This window comes from Scyliorhinus canicula, chromosome 4 (genome assembly GCF_902713615.1).
Source record: "Scyliorhinus canicula chromosome 4, sScyCan1.1, whole genome shotgun sequence".
NCBI classification, from domain to species: Eukaryota; Metazoa; Chordata; class Chondrichthyes; order Carcharhiniformes; family Scyliorhinidae; genus Scyliorhinus; species Scyliorhinus canicula.
In genome coordinates this window covers 83,642,164-83,659,354 of record NC_052149.1, presented here as the reverse complement: position 1 = coordinate 83,659,354, position 17,191 = coordinate 83,642,164, and the positions used below count along the sequence as shown (strand labels likewise).

General features: G+C 45.1%; 1 protein-coding gene across 2 annotated transcripts in view; it reads left to right on the top strand.

Moving 5' to 3' along the window:
• Positions 1–17,191, top strand: part of hmcn1 (hemicentin 1) — a 677,622-nt gene that overhangs the window by 147,959 nt on the left and 512,472 nt on the right. For both annotated transcript variants that reach the window (XM_038794621.1, XM_038794624.1), the window contains exons 7-8: positions 14,416–14,536; positions 15,055–15,318. In XM_038794621.1, coding sequence (XP_038650549.1) covers positions 14,416–14,536; positions 15,055–15,318 — 385 coding nt within the window. The remainder of the gene's footprint in view (positions 1–14,415; positions 14,537–15,054; positions 15,319–17,191) is intronic.

Below are 17,191 nucleotides of genomic sequence, written 5' to 3'. Positions count from 1 at the left end.
ATTGCCTACTTCTGCTCCTAATTCCTATGTTCCTCTTGCCCGTCCCCTGCCTCGCCCGCCCCCTGCCTTGCCAGCTCCCTGTCTCGCCTGCTCACATGCTTGCTCTTTTTTGCGCACTCTCTCTCTGCATATGAATATATATAGCTTCTAGCAGGTGTAAAGGAGCCACATTGTGAGCTAGAATAATTTAATCTCCCTTAGAAATTTGACATTCTTGTGTCTGTCGTGATGAGTGCAAGGTGAAATGCTCTGGCAGCATGTTTTTTTTTCTGCAAAGCTCAAATTCTGTGCTGCAAAGCAGCAGTCATTAAAGTCTGGCCCTTTATATATTTTTCTCTGTGATGTATGGTCTACAGAAAGAAATTGGATTTAATAATGTGAGTCTACCATCAAGTTTGACAGCCCCCAGTGCATAACCAACACAACAGGAAAAATGTGCATGTAAAACATTTCTTTATTATAAAACATTAAATATAAGTATTAGGTAGAAATTAAAGCACATAAGTAAGACATTTATCCCAAACGGTTCATGTTGGTGATTATGCTGCAGATGAACCTCCTCTCACCCTAAGGCATATCCTCCTATTTCGTTTTCCCTCTTGTAATTATCTCACTAGCTGTTAAATACATCTATGCTCTTTATTTCTCCATGTGGTAGCAAATCTCATATTGTAATCATTGTCTGGGTAAAGAATTTTCTCCTAAATTCCTTGCTGGATTTATTAATTCGTTTCTTCTCTTTCAGATCCTGAGTTTTGGGTTCTGCATTAAACGTACACATTTTCTCCACCTTTTATCCTCCCAATTTCCTTCAGTATTTTAAAGACTCATCAGGCCATCCTCATCCTTCTCGGGAAAGGAGACTCAATGTGTGCGCAGCCTTTCCTGATGGTTATAGTATCTCTTCTGTTATATCTTTTGCACTATCTCCAATGCCTCTCGATCATTTTTTTATTATGGAGACCAGAACTGCGCACAGTGCTCGTGTGGTCTAACCAAGATTTCTATATAAATTTAACATAACATAACATTTTGGCTTTTCAATTTTATTGTTCTTGGGGTCAGTTTGTTGTGACCATCCATTTGTTAGAATCTATCGAAGTCTGGTTTCAAAATTAGCATTTTTATAGTCTTGTTAACCTGCTCATGTTCATCAGCTCTTTAGTATTGAACAATAAGTCTTAAGCATGGAAGATTGAGAAATTACATTGAAGAATTAAATTGAGGCCTGAGAAATCTGGTGAGTCTTTTTAATGTATACTGGCTACCCACAAACGCTAAACAGATCCGGAGTTAAAATCAGGGCTTCAGAGTGAAACTTGAGAGCTGTGAGAGAACATTTACATCAGTGTTTGGTTTAGGAAATACATATGGCAGCGCTTCACGCACTATTTTCCAATGTGACCCCATAACACTTCAAGATTAATGTGACCTCAGACATCAGCAAAAACAAAATAGCAAATACATTCAGTATATAATTATTAAATTAAAGTTTGTGTATTTTGGATCAATAAATAATATATAAATCTGAAAATTTGTGTTTTAAAGTACTTTGTAAATATTGTGTTTTGTTAATATTATATGGACTCCTGTAACTTTCAGCCAAGTTCTCCAAATTCCCCAGTGAAAATCCTCTTCCCCCCCCCACAGACAAATAATCAGCCGTTCTTCCACCCACCCCCACTTTAGCTTTAGCCATCACTCACCTTCCTTACTGAGCAGCATAACTTCCCTTTTTTATCCCATACTCAGTTAGTGACTGAGCGACATTTCCCTACCTCTGCCTACGCCACGCAAACATACCAGGACCACTTGCCACTAAAAGTGTTTTCCGAGATTGAAGCGTGCTTTTGCCTCATCGTTTGCCCCTTTGTTGTTTGCAGCATCAATTCAGTGTGCCCAGGACTGCTCCACCAGTCTCCTATCCACAGTTGCCATTGCTACCTCAGAGGAGGGAGGGCTGCCAACCACAAACATTGTCTCTGCAATCTTATGTGGATTCACAACCCACAGTTTGGGAACTCCTGATATATAGATTGGAATGAAATAGACTGACATATTAGCACTTTATCAAATCACTTAAGAATGTCCCAAAACACTTCACATGCAATTAATTACTCTGAATTATAGCCATTATTGTTAAGCAGGCAAAAGCAGTAGTTATATTAAACACAGCAAATTCCCATGAACTGCGTTGACGTAAGTAACCAGCTAATTTATTTTGATATTTGAAATGAAAACATATTGACCAGGAAAGCGGGAGAATTTCCTGGCTCTTCCTTGAATTAGTGGCATGGGATTTTCTTTTCTTTTTTTTTAAATTTAGAGTACCCAATTATAATTTTTTTACCAATTAAGGGGCAATTTAGCGTGACCAATCCACCGACCCTGCACATCTTTTGGGTTGTGGGAGTGAAACCCACGCAGACACGGGGAGCACGCGCAAACTCCACACGGACAGTGACCCAGGGCCGGGATTCAAACCCGGGTCCTCAGCGCCGCAGTCCCAGTGCTAACCGCTGTGTCACGTGCTGCCCGCCATGGGATTTTTTGAACCAGTGAAGGCAACTGAGACGGCGGATTAATGTCTCATTCAAAGAAGTTACACTGGACTCAGAATTACTCCAATCCACCAGGGTGAATATTTGACATTATTGAGGAAATGTACCATTGTTTTCACTACAGTTTGTGCAGCTGATGCATGCAAAGTGAAAAGGGCAGCATGGTGGCACAGTGGATTAGCACTGCAGTCTCACGGCTCCGAGGTCCCAGGTTCGACTCTGGGTCACTGTCTGTGTGGAGTTTGCACATTCTCCCTGTGTTTGCGTGGGTTTAACTCCCACAACCCAAAAAGATGTGCAGGGTAGGTGGATTGGCCACGTTAAAATTGGCCCTTAATTGGAAAAATGAATTGGGTACTCTAAATTTATAAAAGAAAAGAAAATGTATGCAAAGTGGAAAAAGTGTGGGAATTAACAAAATAAAATTAGCGTCACCAACACAACTGGAAATCAGAACTTTAGGTTCAACAAAATAAGAAATAAACAGTGGTCAGGGGCAGCACGCGCACGGTGGCACAGTGGTTAGCATTGCTGCCTATGGCGCTGAGGACCCGGGTTTGAATCCCGGCCCTGGGTCACTGTCTATGTCGAGTTTGCACGTTCTCCCCACGTCTGCGTGGGTTTCGCCCCCACAACCCAAAGATGTGCAGGTTAGGTGGATTGGCCACCTTGGCTAAATTGGCCCTTAATTGGAAAAAAATAATTGGGTATTCTAAATTTATAAAAAAAAATTAGAAATAAACTTGGGAAGGGAACCAAGGAAAGAAATTCTGTAATTTAATTCTAAATCGCATGCTTGCAGCACTGCAGAGTCTGTGACACAGAATGAGCATATGGTGTCTCATTATCAACCTGCTAATCTTCCTTGAAGCTGAAGGAACAAACTAGTTGAAGATTAGATGAGATGTTGTTTGACTTCCCCAACACAAATGGTTCAGTGTAACATCTTTGAATAGGAAATTAATCCGAGGTCTCGGTTGCCTTCAGTGGTTCAGGAAATCCCACAGCTTTTGCCAAGAAGCATTGATTAATTATTGATCAATTTTCAGGATTGACTGTTCACTCCACAGATGGATTTTCCGATTTTTATCTCCCATTTTCAGCAGCTGCAGTATTTTATATTTCTCACATGCCTTTGTTTAACAATTGTTTGTGTAAGGAAAATACATTGAACATGTTTCAATTGTAAAATTGATATGGCTGGGAACTGTTGTGTTATGGTGTTGCAGTTGAGTACCATGTGGCATTATGGGTTCATCTGTGGTGGCTCAAGTTTAAGATCTTGCAACTTGTATGTTTAAACATGAATGTTGATCTTTAACTATTTAGAGATCCCAGCATGGTGCTGCTCCATGCAGGCTGCTTCCAAAGTGTTCTGAGTCTATTAAGCTGTGGTTCTATAATCATACCTTGGGCGGTACTATTATCCAGTCCCACATTAACCCGTGATGTGCCCAGAACCTTTACATTACAATGGCACATTGATGTGTAATGTTACACAAATCTCTTCAGAACTACTGCTGCTTAGTCACTGTAACTTGGAGTTGCAAGCATACCTCTGCTTCACTTTCAGCCAAGTTGGACTCCTGGTGCAGAAGCAGCTCTGAGGAATTTCCAAGTCTGTGGATTGAATTTTTCATAAAAATGTCTAGGTGTCATTTTGGGTGAGAAAATTAGTGCAAATCCCCTCTGGAGCCCTCCCAATGGGTCTCCCTTCAGACTCCCCCACCCCCTCCTCACCGACATCAGTCTTGTCTCCTCCCCCCCCCCCCCTCCCCCTTCCTGATGAGCAACACACCGCTATGGGGGTGCTAAATGCCCCAACCCTCTGCTGTGCCACCTGGCAGTGCCAACCTGGAAGTGTTCGGCTGTCACTGCCAGGGAGCTGGCATTGCCCTGCCATGTCCCCGACCACCCTGGGACTCTAATGTCCTCAGAGCCCCATTGTGTGGTCATGTCTGGCCCCTGGTGCTGGGACCAATAGTGATTCCTGGCAGCTTCAAGCTGCGCTGGAATGGGGAGAATACAGGGAGCCAAGGGAATCCGATGTCAAACTGTCTCGGCATCCAGCTGTCCCAGCATCACGCACTGTTCAGCGCCTGCCGCAATAGGGGCTCACCCGCTTTTCTCCCGACAGAGCGGGATTTGTACCATGCACAACACAACCGGAGAACCACCCCCTGTGTCTCAGAATGTTTTGTAAAAGCAGATACATACTTGAAATGGACATATCAATTCTGAAATGCTTCACACATTTGTTTGAAATACCCATTTAATTTTTCAGCAAATATTTAATCAATTTCATCGTTTGTGTCAGTTCCTGCTAAAACGCCATTTCTTTGCCTCCAAACTCCATCCCTCTCACAGGCTACTTCCTGAGGCTGAATCAGGCTGTTTGTGATCTTGGTCTTTTGAGCTGAGCTTCTGATACCATATCCTTTCCATCACCTTCAGTTGCGCTTCTTTCGCCTACCTTTGACACTGTCACTGAGAGATATCAATTGCCTGTCACACATGCCAACGAAGGCTGTGTACATTAGTGGTGTAAGGCCTAGCCAGGACTTGGGGCAGTCAAGGGGCAGAGTGGAAAAATAAATTGCTGTCTGGGTTCAAATATGGCGCCTGGAGATTGGACCCTATGAAGTGACGACTGGGTCAGCCACTTCCTGCCCACGGGTCCACGAGATTTGATGTGCTCCTCACAGCTGCATAATTAATGAGTTGAACAGCACAAGAACCCGCGTGTTCGGCCACCCTGTTCATCGGTGAAAGTATTTCTGACTTTCAATCGGCTTAATACCTCAATGCTATTAAATGTTAAAATTAGGCAAGCTCTATTTTTGACATCTCACTTGTTGTCCATTTCAAGATTTGCTCCAAAATGGAGTCAGGTAGGCTTCCGAATGATGGATGATTTTTACAATTTTCTGTCTGCCTGCTGGCCTATTTTTCTGTGTGACTAGGATTTTATGCTGGTGGAGACTGCCTCTACCAGTTTACGCTCAATGTTTTAAAAAGGTTGTTACGAAACTATCAGGCTCAATCCTTTACAAATTCATTTATGTTTCTCCTGGCAGGAAGGAAATTCCATAGCTCGTAATTTTGGAGAACAGGTTAACACATTCTCGTCTGCTGGTACACTTTGCTTGGGATTTAACAACTGACTAATTAAATAGCTTTCTGAAAAATAACATTTCAAACTGCACGTTGTTACAATTTTGATTGTGGCTCATTAATTACAGAGGCGACTCAGTATTCTTATTGTTTCTGCTCGGGTGAATTTGGCTCTACCTTGGTCTTAAAGGAATGTATATGTTCATACTGTAACTTGGAACTATTAAACTGCTTTGGGGAAAATTAATTCCCATTGGAATAATTCCAATCTAAACATTTCCTGTGGGGAAATATTTACCTGCCCTTTCTATGCTACAGGAGTCCATGACAAATGAATTTCTTATTTTAAAAGAATTTTCACAGCAATGAACAAGGAGGAACCAAAAAAAACATGTTCCTCTGGCACATGTTTTTATTTGAAAGTTTTGCTGATGGAGGGATTTTGAGCATTTTGGTTGATATATTGGTCCTCATAACTAGTTTTTCATCACTGGTATAATCATGGCATATCTATCTATGGTTTTAATACACCTTCACTAATTGTATGGCCTGAACTGCTACAATTTACTGTGGTCAATTATTTGAAATTTACCAATTTATTGTAAATTCTTTGCTCATGTATTATTTGTCTCTATTTCTAAAATCTAAAATACTTTCAGACTTTTTTTGGCTTAATGTATCTGCACTTGCAGTGAATTCTGCAATTGAATTATGAGCTCTAATGAAAATGACTACCACAATAATATTGGCTCTCATATTAGTTCAGGCCCACGACCCTGGCAAGCTGCAGGCTAACACTGATTTTGTGCTTATATTGGTAAAGATGTAACTTTAGTATTCACAGTACTATTATTAGTTCAATACTGGTAGTCAGGCTGATTCTTCAATTAGATGATGATGATTTAATGCCTTTCACAAACACAGGCTGCCCCAAACCATCAATTATCTTTTTGAAATGTGGGGCGTGATTCACCCACTAAGTATTATTTTGGGCAGGTTTGGCAGGGTGATTCCTGCTGGCTTTTTGGGTGCCACCCAGACCTGTATTCACCCACACTGTCATTCTTTGGGTTTGGGAAGTTTCTCATTGGTCAAGCTCACACTTAGGGCTGGACCCTGAATCTTGGCAGTACTCTGGCAGTGCCAATCTGGCACAGCACTGCCAAGGTGCCAGGATACTGCCCTGCCTTGTCCCTGCCACATTGAAGGCTCCAATGGCCTCAGAGACCCTGGAGTGGCCATCCTGTGTCTCGCACGTGATTTTGTGCCACACAAAACCCGATTTGGGCCTTTCCTGGGATATTCCTGCTGCAACGAGATCGGCGTTGAGTGCAACACAGTGGGAAAATCGCGCTCGTGGTCATTGTTTTATATGCCCAAATGGCAGCCAACTTTGCCCATGGCAGCCAACTTTGCCCATGGCATGTCCCACAACAGCAAATGAATTAAATGATTAGTTAATATCTTTCTGGTGGTCTTGGCTGAGACTCATGTTAGTCAGGCTGTCCTCCACACAGTGCTGTTCGATCCTTTAAATTCACCCCAACAGGTCACAATTTAATCCCTTGTTAAAGAAACAGAACCTCCAATAGTGCAGTACCTCCAATACTGAACTGTCAGCCTAGGCATGAAGGCAAGGATTGAGCCCTTTGGCACCGCTACCAACCCCCATTCCCCTTACCCATCCCTACCACTCCATTCCATGAGCTGTAACTGCCTAATTGGCTTTCAAGTGTCTGAAACAAAAATTAGGCCCCTTGATTATGCTACTGCTGGCTTCACAGCAAATTCCAATAAACCCGTACTCGCAACCTCCCATCCTGCTAACCGCATCCTCCACCCCCCCCCCCCCTCCCCCCCACCTCCCCCCCACCTCCACCACCACCACCACCAAAAGACAGGAACTGCCTGTGGCACTCACCAAGGCAGCCAACCCTGACCTTCTAGCCGCCAGTACAGTTCAGTATGAATATAAATGTAGGAATAGGTTTGAATAACATACAGTGAACATATTTTTTCAGAGGTTTTCACAGTGTAATAGCATTCACTCAGCAGCTGTGTTTCATTTTGTTTTCAATTTTAGTAAGCCCTGAAAGACGTGTCCCAGGAGTCCGTCGCTAATTAAATCACTTGTCGTGTCCCTAGTTATTTTACAGATCACGTTCTTGTAGGTAGGGACAACTAAGCAGAAACAGCCTCCAAAATTAAATCAAATGAAACCCTGGAATCTTTATGGGTCTGAAGTGGGCAGACCGAATCAGAGCTACAGGAGCCAATCAAGTGCAGCTCAATGCTGGTAAATGCAAAACTCACCATTTCTGCAGATAAAATATATTTTTAAGTTTTGTCTACAGCCCATTCTATCACCCTTTCAACCATTCGGTCTACTTTAACACAGAGGGTGCAATTTAATCTCCAAACACCTTGCATGTTCTGCCCCAGTTTTTTTTTCTTTAATAAATTTAGCGTATCCAATTATTTTTTTCCAATTAAGGGGCAACTTAGCGTGGCCAATCCACCTAACCTGCACATCTTTGGGTTGTGGGGATGAAACCCACGCAGGCACAGGGAGAACGTGCAAACTCCACACGGACAGTGACCCAGGGCCGGGATTCGAACCCGGGTCCTCAGCAGCGTAGGCAGCAATGCTAACCACTGTGCCACCGTGCTGCCCATGTTCTGCCCCAGTTAAAGTTCAATTTGGGATATCACTGATGAAACAAAATTCCAATTTGTAGAAATTCATGAGGCTCCTGACCGCTTTAGGTTGTAACCACGTCGATCTGCAGAACCCTTAAGAGATTAAAATCAGAAATGCTTGAGGTTCTGAATGAGTAAGTAACTATGCAATCGCCAAAGCACCTCCCAGGCAACAGGATTCAAAACAAGCCCAAGAATCATTTAGAATCAGTAATAACTATTTTTATTTTAATACTTTCAAAAGTACAGAATTAGAATTGTCTCTAATAAAGTGGCGTGAATGCCTGCACCTTTATTTCAGTAGCCTTTGCAGTTTATGTAGTTGTGATCTAGTAGGCTATTTCTATGGAGGGGGAAACATCACCGTACAGTGTCATTTAATGGCTACAAGTATGTGCTTCCTAGCAAGAAGAAACTGACTTATCCCCACCTAACCTGGGAAACTGACATTAATACTAACTCTTCACCTGCATCCACCCTGACTAAGATCAGCTAATTTAGTATAGATTGAGGATGGAAAGTAGGACCCTTTGGGTCTCTGTGGTTCTGTTCCAAACTGTTCAACATATTTACTGCATGCCAGTATGAAGATGCAATATAAGTGCACTTGATATAACGCTCAGAAATGTTGCATTTGGTACAATGGGCTTTTCACAGTAACTTCATTTGAAGCCTACTTGTGACAATAAGCGAGGGCAGCTTTGTTACTGTTGGTGCTCTGGAACATACAGCCGCAGTGGGGAGAAAAAATAATAATGTGCTGAACAAAGAGACCTTTATTTAGGATTTTTCACATTGTAAATTGATATGTAATGGTTAGAAATATTTGGTCCTATAGAGATGTCAACAGTTATCACAGTGGGCTAAACAGCTGGCTTGTAATGCAAAACAAGGCCATCAGCCTGTGTTCAATTCCTGTACCAGCCTCCCTGAGCAGGCGCCGGAATGTGGTGACTAGGGGCTTTTCACAATAACTTCATTGAAGCCGGCTTGTGACAATAAACTATTATTATTATTATTACATAAAACAATTAAATATAATGATTCCTTTATGGACACAGACCACCATTATCTGTCGGATCATTTTTAACTGGCTGTTTGACATGTTTTGATTGAACTAATTTGTGAGGGTATGTGAATAGGCAACTCTTAACAAACCAGTAAGAGGATAGTAGTACAAATGTGGGGCGAAATTCTCCGATCCCCCGCAGGGTCTGAGAATCGCCTGGGACCGGAGAAACTCCCGCCCCCGCCGTGGCCGGAATTCTCCACCACCCGGGAATTGGCGGGGGCGGGAATCGCGCCGCGCCGATTGGCGAGCCCCCTGCGGCGATTCTCTGGCCCGTGATAGGCCGAAGTCCCGCCACTGAGAGGCCTCCCCCGCCGCCGTGGTTTCAACCACCTCTGGTGACGGCGGGATTGGCGGCGCGAGCGGGCCCCCGGGGTCCTGGGGGGGGGGTCTCGGGGCGATCGGGGCCCACCGATCGGCGGGCAGGCTAGTGCCGTGGGGGCACTCTTTTTCTCCCGCCGCCGCCACGGCCTCCACCATGGTGGAGGTGGAAGAGAACCCCCCTACCGCGCATGCGCCGGTGGTGACGTCAGCAGCAGCTGACGCACCGGTGCATGCGCGAACCGGCGAAGGCCTTTCGGCCAGCCCCGACGCCGGCCAGCTAGCGTCAAAGGCCGTTGGCGCCGGTTTTGGCGCCAGTCGGCGTGGCGCCAACCACTCCGCCGCGGGCCTAGCCCCCAAAGGTGCGGAGAATTATGCACCTTTGGGGAGGCCCAACGCCGGAGTGGTTGGCGCCACACCGCTACGCCGGGACCCTCCCGCCCCACCGGGTAGGGGAGAATCCTGGCCGTGGTATGACAACATATTTCACTTCATTCCCTATAGTATTGTTCATTCTGTGAAGAATACAACTTCTTCACTGTAAGCATGTAAAATGATGAAGCAACTTCACAGCAAACCATTGGGACAATGGGATATGGCTAAAATGAACCGTGGTTTCCAATCTGTTTTACTTGCCATTAATTGTAGTGCCAGATTCAACCTGGTACAATTAAATGTCACTTTACAAAGGTAAGTACAACAGGTGTTTAAAGACTGCTGATGGAAATGACAATTTCCAGCTGGAAGAGGCGCAGGTTTTGGGAGCGAGGGAGGAAACTGGTGTAAGAACAGATGAAACTTGAAACAAATTATTTGGCAAGTGCTACAGATGCTCACGACTGTGATTTGGGGCAAGAGTAGGCCACTTGACCCCTGAAGCCTGCTCAACCATTCAGTAAGCTCATGGTTGAATTGATTATAACCTAAACTCCAAATTCCTGTCTACCCCTGATAACCTTTCACCCTCTTGATTATCATTAATCTATCTACCTCTGCCTTAAAAATATTCAAGGACCCTTGGCGGGATTTTCCATCCCTGGGACACCCAGAATGCATTCCCCGATGGCACAGAGAATCGGGCATCGGGGCAAAATAGGGATAGGCGCTGGGCGCTGACACAAATGCCATGCTCCAAACCCTCGCTGGTGGCATGAACGAGTTCCAAACCGCACGCCAGTGGGAGCATGGCAAACTATTTGCATATATTTAGCGGTCCCACTGCCCTATGATCCGCACGCCCATGATTCTCCGGTCCGTGCAGCCAGGAATCGTGTGGGAGAGGTTCACTTGTGGAGACCATCTTGGGCCACCACCCCCGCTGCCCACATTGAAATCAGCCCCCAATATCTGGATTGTCTGGGCAACCCCCCTCACTGCCAAGTATGGGTATGCCCCTACCCGCCCCCCCCTTCCCCCAGGGAGCCCTGTAATAGGGGGACTCCCTACCTAAAGGAGACCCCCTGAGTAGTCCCCCTATTACAGGAGTCTCGGATGGGGCTGTGGGTTGGGTTGGTTCACCCCATATTTGGGGGTTGGGGGGGTGCCAGCCATGGGACTCTGCTGTCGGCCCGCCCCCTCATGATGGTGGCCCACTATCTTGTATCCCACACCATGCATAAAAAATTTGCATGGCAAGGAATATGGAATTGCATCCTGCTTTACGACAACAAAGGGGCTGTGTAAAACTAGTGCAATTCAATTCTACCTAGAAAACATAGGGTTAGCTTCTCCGATTCTGGGGCTGCGGCTATGTCCCCACCCTGGCGTGGGAACGGTGGTTTTTTACGCCAGATAAACTGTCGCAAAACGGCCACCGATTCCCCACTTTGTTGGGGGCTGGCAGGACGGCAGCGTAGAGCGCCGGCTCTAGCTGCCAATACGCCGAGATTTGCCGGGTCCGTGGCTGCGCATGCAACATGGCGGCAGCCGCCCGCAGACCTGGCCTGCAAAATAGTCCCCCCCCCGCTTTGGCCGGCTCGCGTGCCCTGGACCACACCCCCACAGTGCCCCCAGCCCCAAATAATGTGCCCCCCGTCGCCTGTGGATCAGCCCTCCCCCGACTGTGGCGGCGAGTCCGCAGCCGCCATGGCGAGTTCCGGATGGGTGAGACCATGAGAGACCTACGCTGTTGGATACTCGGCTGGTCGGGGGTGGAACATCGGGGGGGTGGGCCTCAGGCAATGTCCTGAGACCGTCAATACGTGGCGAGGCATACGCCGCTTTGGAGGGGGCGGAGAATCATGAAAGCGGGCCGTCCCCGATTTTGTCGGAAATTTGGATTCTTCGTTAGAAAATTTGGATTGCCGAACGCGATTTTGGCGCCAGCGACCGGAGAATCCAGCCCATAGTGTCACAAATGGAGAATCCTGGCCTCTATTCTTCAAAAAACAATAGAAGCAGAGTTCCAAAGACTCTCAACCCTCCGAGAGAAAAACAATCTCCTTATCTCTGTCTTAAATTGGCGACACCTTGGGCGGGATTCTCCGAGCCTCCGCACCGAAATCGCCATTGGCGAGGGGGCAGAGAATGGGCATCGTGCCCAACATCAGGTTCGACGCCGCTCCCACGATTCTCTGGTCGCCAGAGAATCACCACCAATCGGGCATGCGTGGTCAACGTGCCGCCGGTCGGGGCCAGCATGGTTATCTTATGTTTCTACCCGGCGGGACTCAGTGTGGCGGCTGCAAACTCAGTCCACGGCCGCCCTGGTGTAGGTCGGGTGGGATCATTTACAGGGGGCCCTCCAGGATGGCCAGGCTACTGATCAGGGACCACCGCTCCGCAAGTGCGCGATCTGGGGTAGGGGGGTAGGGGGGAGCATATCTTCTTGGTGCCGGTCTGCGGTGTGGGTCGGCCATGTCTTGCGGGGCGGCCGGCGAAGGCCGCCACCCTGTGCACGCGCGGACCCCCGACCAGAAGTGCAGGGTCCCGTGTTGGCATCTGGAGCTGTGAGGACTGCTCTGGGGCCCTGCTAGCCCCCTGTAAATTGGAGAATCGCCTTGGAATTTCTCCAGGTAAGCCCAGAGTGATTTGCGCGTGTTTTTTTTGTGGGCGTGGGGGCATAGCCCCATTATTGGAGAATCCAGCTGCTTATTTTTAAACCCCTAGTGACCCCTAGTTTACATTCTCCTGCAAGAGGCAACATCTTCCCTGACAAGATGGCTCAAGATCAATCAAATCGCCTCTTACTTGATTAAACTGCGGTGGATACAAACCCAGCCTATCCAACCTTTCCTCAACAGACAACCTGCCCATTCCAAGTATTGGTCCAGTAAACTTGCTCTGAACTGCTTCCAATGCACTTTCATCCTTCCTTAAATAAGGAGACCAATACTGTGTGTGTGTGTGTGTGTGTGTGTGTGTGTGTATGTGTGTATATATATTTTTTTCAGATGTGGTCTCACCAATACTCTGTACAACTGAAGCATAACCTCCCTACTTTGGCATTCAGTTCCCCTTGCAATAAACGGTCACATTCTATTAGTTTTCCTTAAGACTTGCTGTACCTATACACTAGCCTTGTGTGATTCATGCACTGGGACACCCAGCTCCCTCTGCAATTCAGAGCTCTGAAGTCTCCCACCTTTAAGATAATCTGCTTCTTTATTGTTTTATTTGCCAAAATGAACAATTTCACATTTTCCCCACATGATACTCCATTTGCCAGATCTTTGCCCATTCACTTAACCTTTCTGTATCCCTTTGTAGCTTCTTTATGTCCTCTTCACAACTTACTTTCCTACCTATCTTTCTGTCATCAGTAAATTTATTAACCATACCTTCGGTCCCTTCAAGATATTTATTTAAATTGTAAAAGGTTGCGACACCAGCAGTTAACGATGTGGTATACCACTTGATACATCTTGACAGCCAGAAAAACGTCCATTTTTGCTTACCCTCCGTTTATAGGGTGAAAACACAGTATAAAGGATGCTTATGCTATTTCAGTAATGGAATATCCTACCGCTTTGTGCTCTTTGAATTTTGGGAACCAAAATCCTTGAATGTTGCTGTTTTGTAGCATTTTTGAAGATGTCCCACTTTGTAATGGCGTTGGGTCAAAAATGAGATGATTTTGTGTTGTGCATCAAATTACATTTATGCAATTAACTACTCCAAGCTACTAATATCACAAATGCAATTAAATCTGATTAACAATAAAAGCGAGTATGGAAAAATGTCTGTTCTGAACCCTTTATTAGATTTGGCCTGAAGCCTGATAGGAGGAACTGTATGGATAGCTGTAATGTGGACCCAACTTGTCTCTACATCCACCTTAACTTGTGTTGGTTGTATGGAACCAAATTCAAATAAAACTGAAGAATAGTCTCTTCATTCACAGGGTAGCTGTGTCAGCTATGTGAAGTAATTTTAAACTAACCCATTCAAGCAGGAAACCGGTATGATCTTATTGGCCACCTTTTAAATGGTATTCTGCTTGAATGAGACCTGAATTGCAGCTACCAGGTATCTGAAACAGATGGATACAGTGCCCATGTGTGCTTAAATCCAAATCTCCAACAACTGGGACTTCTACTTAGATTTGGGTACATACTAGTGTCTTACAATACATGCAGTACATTATTGTTGGAATGTGCTGCCCTGGTTTTAATTTCTGACCCAGATCTTTGTGTGTTTTATTTCCTCTAGACAGCAAGTGCTGGAAGACATTCAATTCGAATCACAGGACTCAGTACCATTGACTTCCGAGCTGGATTTTCCCGAAAACCAACAATGAATTTTAAAATGATTAGTAACCGACCTGTACAAGGTCAGTTTGCAACAAATTTGTTTTAATCCCACAGCAGTGAGGGTGAACTTTCATTATCCTACACAATAAGGTACAAGGAACTGCAGATGGCAAATGTTGTTTGCTGTTGGGTTCATGGTGTGAGCATACAAATATTCAGAATGAGAAGTGTTAATTTGTTAACCCTGGGACCCACTTCCCAAATGACCAGCAAAATAAGAGGCATTAGCGATTTCATTGTTTTGTTTCATTTAATATTTATTACTATATTTCAGTATTGTAGGTTTATTATCAAAAAAATGCACTTGACTGTTGAGGTAATTTGATGTTGGTATTTGTTTTGACATGAGAGTGAATTGAAGAGTTTTCAACATAACTTCCACCCGAATTTCCCTCAACTTGTACCAGACTAAAGGCTAAATCATTTGCACGCAATTTCATATTATTTCAAATGGTGATATTTTCCTATTGTATTTTAACTCTGACACGTTTTATTTAAAATTTATTTTTTGCCTGATGTGCCCCACTTGCACTTGCAGGTATACCAACATATTTACTGTTGAATACAACTGGACTTATTCCTCCTGCCAGAGTGGATCGAGTGGAACTTGTTGGCATCTCGGGTGTTGCATTGAAAACTATTCCAGTGAAGTATAACCCTGACCGTAAGCCTTACAGCATTCTCAATGTGACTGACTTTGTTCCACCTGATGAATCATTCTTTTTGAAGATAACTGGCTACGACACAGAGGATTACCTCTTCCAGCGAGTATCTGGTGTGTCCTATTCCAGCATTGTTCCAGGTAAGAGATGATGATGAAGCTCTGCTATAAAGCAGAATAAAGTACACTAATGCTGTAGACAAATTTTCCCCTTCCTTCTGCTGCACTTTGGTGAATTTACACTGCATGATATTAGTAACGGACCTATCCTCTCAATATCCTCTCAACTGTTTTACTGAATAGGTTAATACCTGATGAAGAAGTTATTCAAATGCGTCCTATATGTTTTTTCTGAGTAACACAGAAAGCAATTTCAATCCTTATTCATTATATGTGTTGAGGTTTTGGTGATGGTGGTGGTTGGGGGGTGGGGGGGGGGGGAGAGAGAGAGAGAGAGAGAGAGAGAGAGGGTGGAAGAGAGAGAGAGAGAGAGGGTGGAAGAGAGAGAGAGAGAGAGAGAGGGGGGGTGGAGAGAATGAGTAACCCCTCTCATGGATGACATTGGCCTGTAACGTCCTGACTCCCCAACATCGGATTTGGACAACACCTGAGAAGTCAAGGATTCATTCCAAAAATGAGCAGGGCAATCCCTCTGGGAAATTCCCAGGTAAGGGCTTGGCTGGCGAAGGACTAACTTCCCCTGGACTGGGAACCATCCAACAAAGCAATTTAAATTGCTAACTTCGGATGGTTCTGCCAGTTTGACACACCCCCCCCCCCCCCCCCCCCCAGCTAAGCACCACTCCTCCAGCTCTCCGCCCGCATGTGATTTCCCCATCCCAGACATGACTAGACCTGTTCCCACATGGCCCAGACACCCTCTCCCTTGGGCCCACCCATCTGCCCTTCCACCCGGTCCTAGCCCACCAATGTCTGAACCCCACCCAGGCATGCCCGAACCCACATCACATTCCCTTCAAAACCTCTCCATTTCAATGGGACCTTTAAATTCACCTGCTTTACATCAGGTGTCCTCCTTTGCTCCACTCCTTTTACAGTTTGCTGCTGGGGCTGGGAGTCTCAGCCAGCCTGAGTCGGGGGTCGGGAAAGACAGGTGCTTTAGAATTTAAGCACAGTGAATTGGTATGGAGTGGCAATCCACCACTGAATACCACTCTGAGGAAGTTAAGCCCATCATCTTTCAAACATTGCACCCAAATGGAAATTGTTCACTTAATGTTTTGTATAATAAGCATCAACAGGAACCCTGACCATGGCCCAATCCAACACTTAATGTCCGTATACCCATCAATTGTCTACCAGGGATCACTTGACAGTTATTGGAGCAAAGACATAGGTGACGTTTTCCCTCCTCAGTATGGTACCACTGAGGCCACCTCTGGTGTCCTCTCGGTTGTTGTTATATCTTCAAACAGAACAGAATCCAAAATATGTCTCTTAGTCTTTTTGGTCCAATTGATTTTATCAACTGAGCCTTCAGGAGATCTACATTTCACGTTTTTAAAAAATGTTTTGCATCGGTTAAATCAATTGCAGTATTCTAATCCTTTGAAGTTTGTTGAAGTAATCTTTGCTGAAAGCATTAAGTGCTAGATTGATTAAATGCTTCAAGTCCTAACAAATATTTCCAATTTACATTCAAAGAACGGTTTTCAGTCCCATATGCACCCATTTAGTAAAAGGGGATAAAAAATCCCAGTTGAAGAACACATCAGTGGCAAAATAAATTCCACGTGCCTAATGTAGTGTGGTAACATCATTACTGCCAGTGATGGATCAGTGCAAATAATCTTGGAGCAGCACTGGCATTCCAGTGCCCAGCTGTGAGCGTAGCACTACTTCACAGCTCCAATTGCACCAATGGAAAGCAGTCATAATCAGCAAATGGTGTTTTTCAATCAAAAGTACCGGTGGGTGGCATTTCCTTTGTGTTCTCAGAGGAGTTTTAACTCCCTCTGCCTGAGGAAAACAAGGTGGTACTGGAATTAATGTT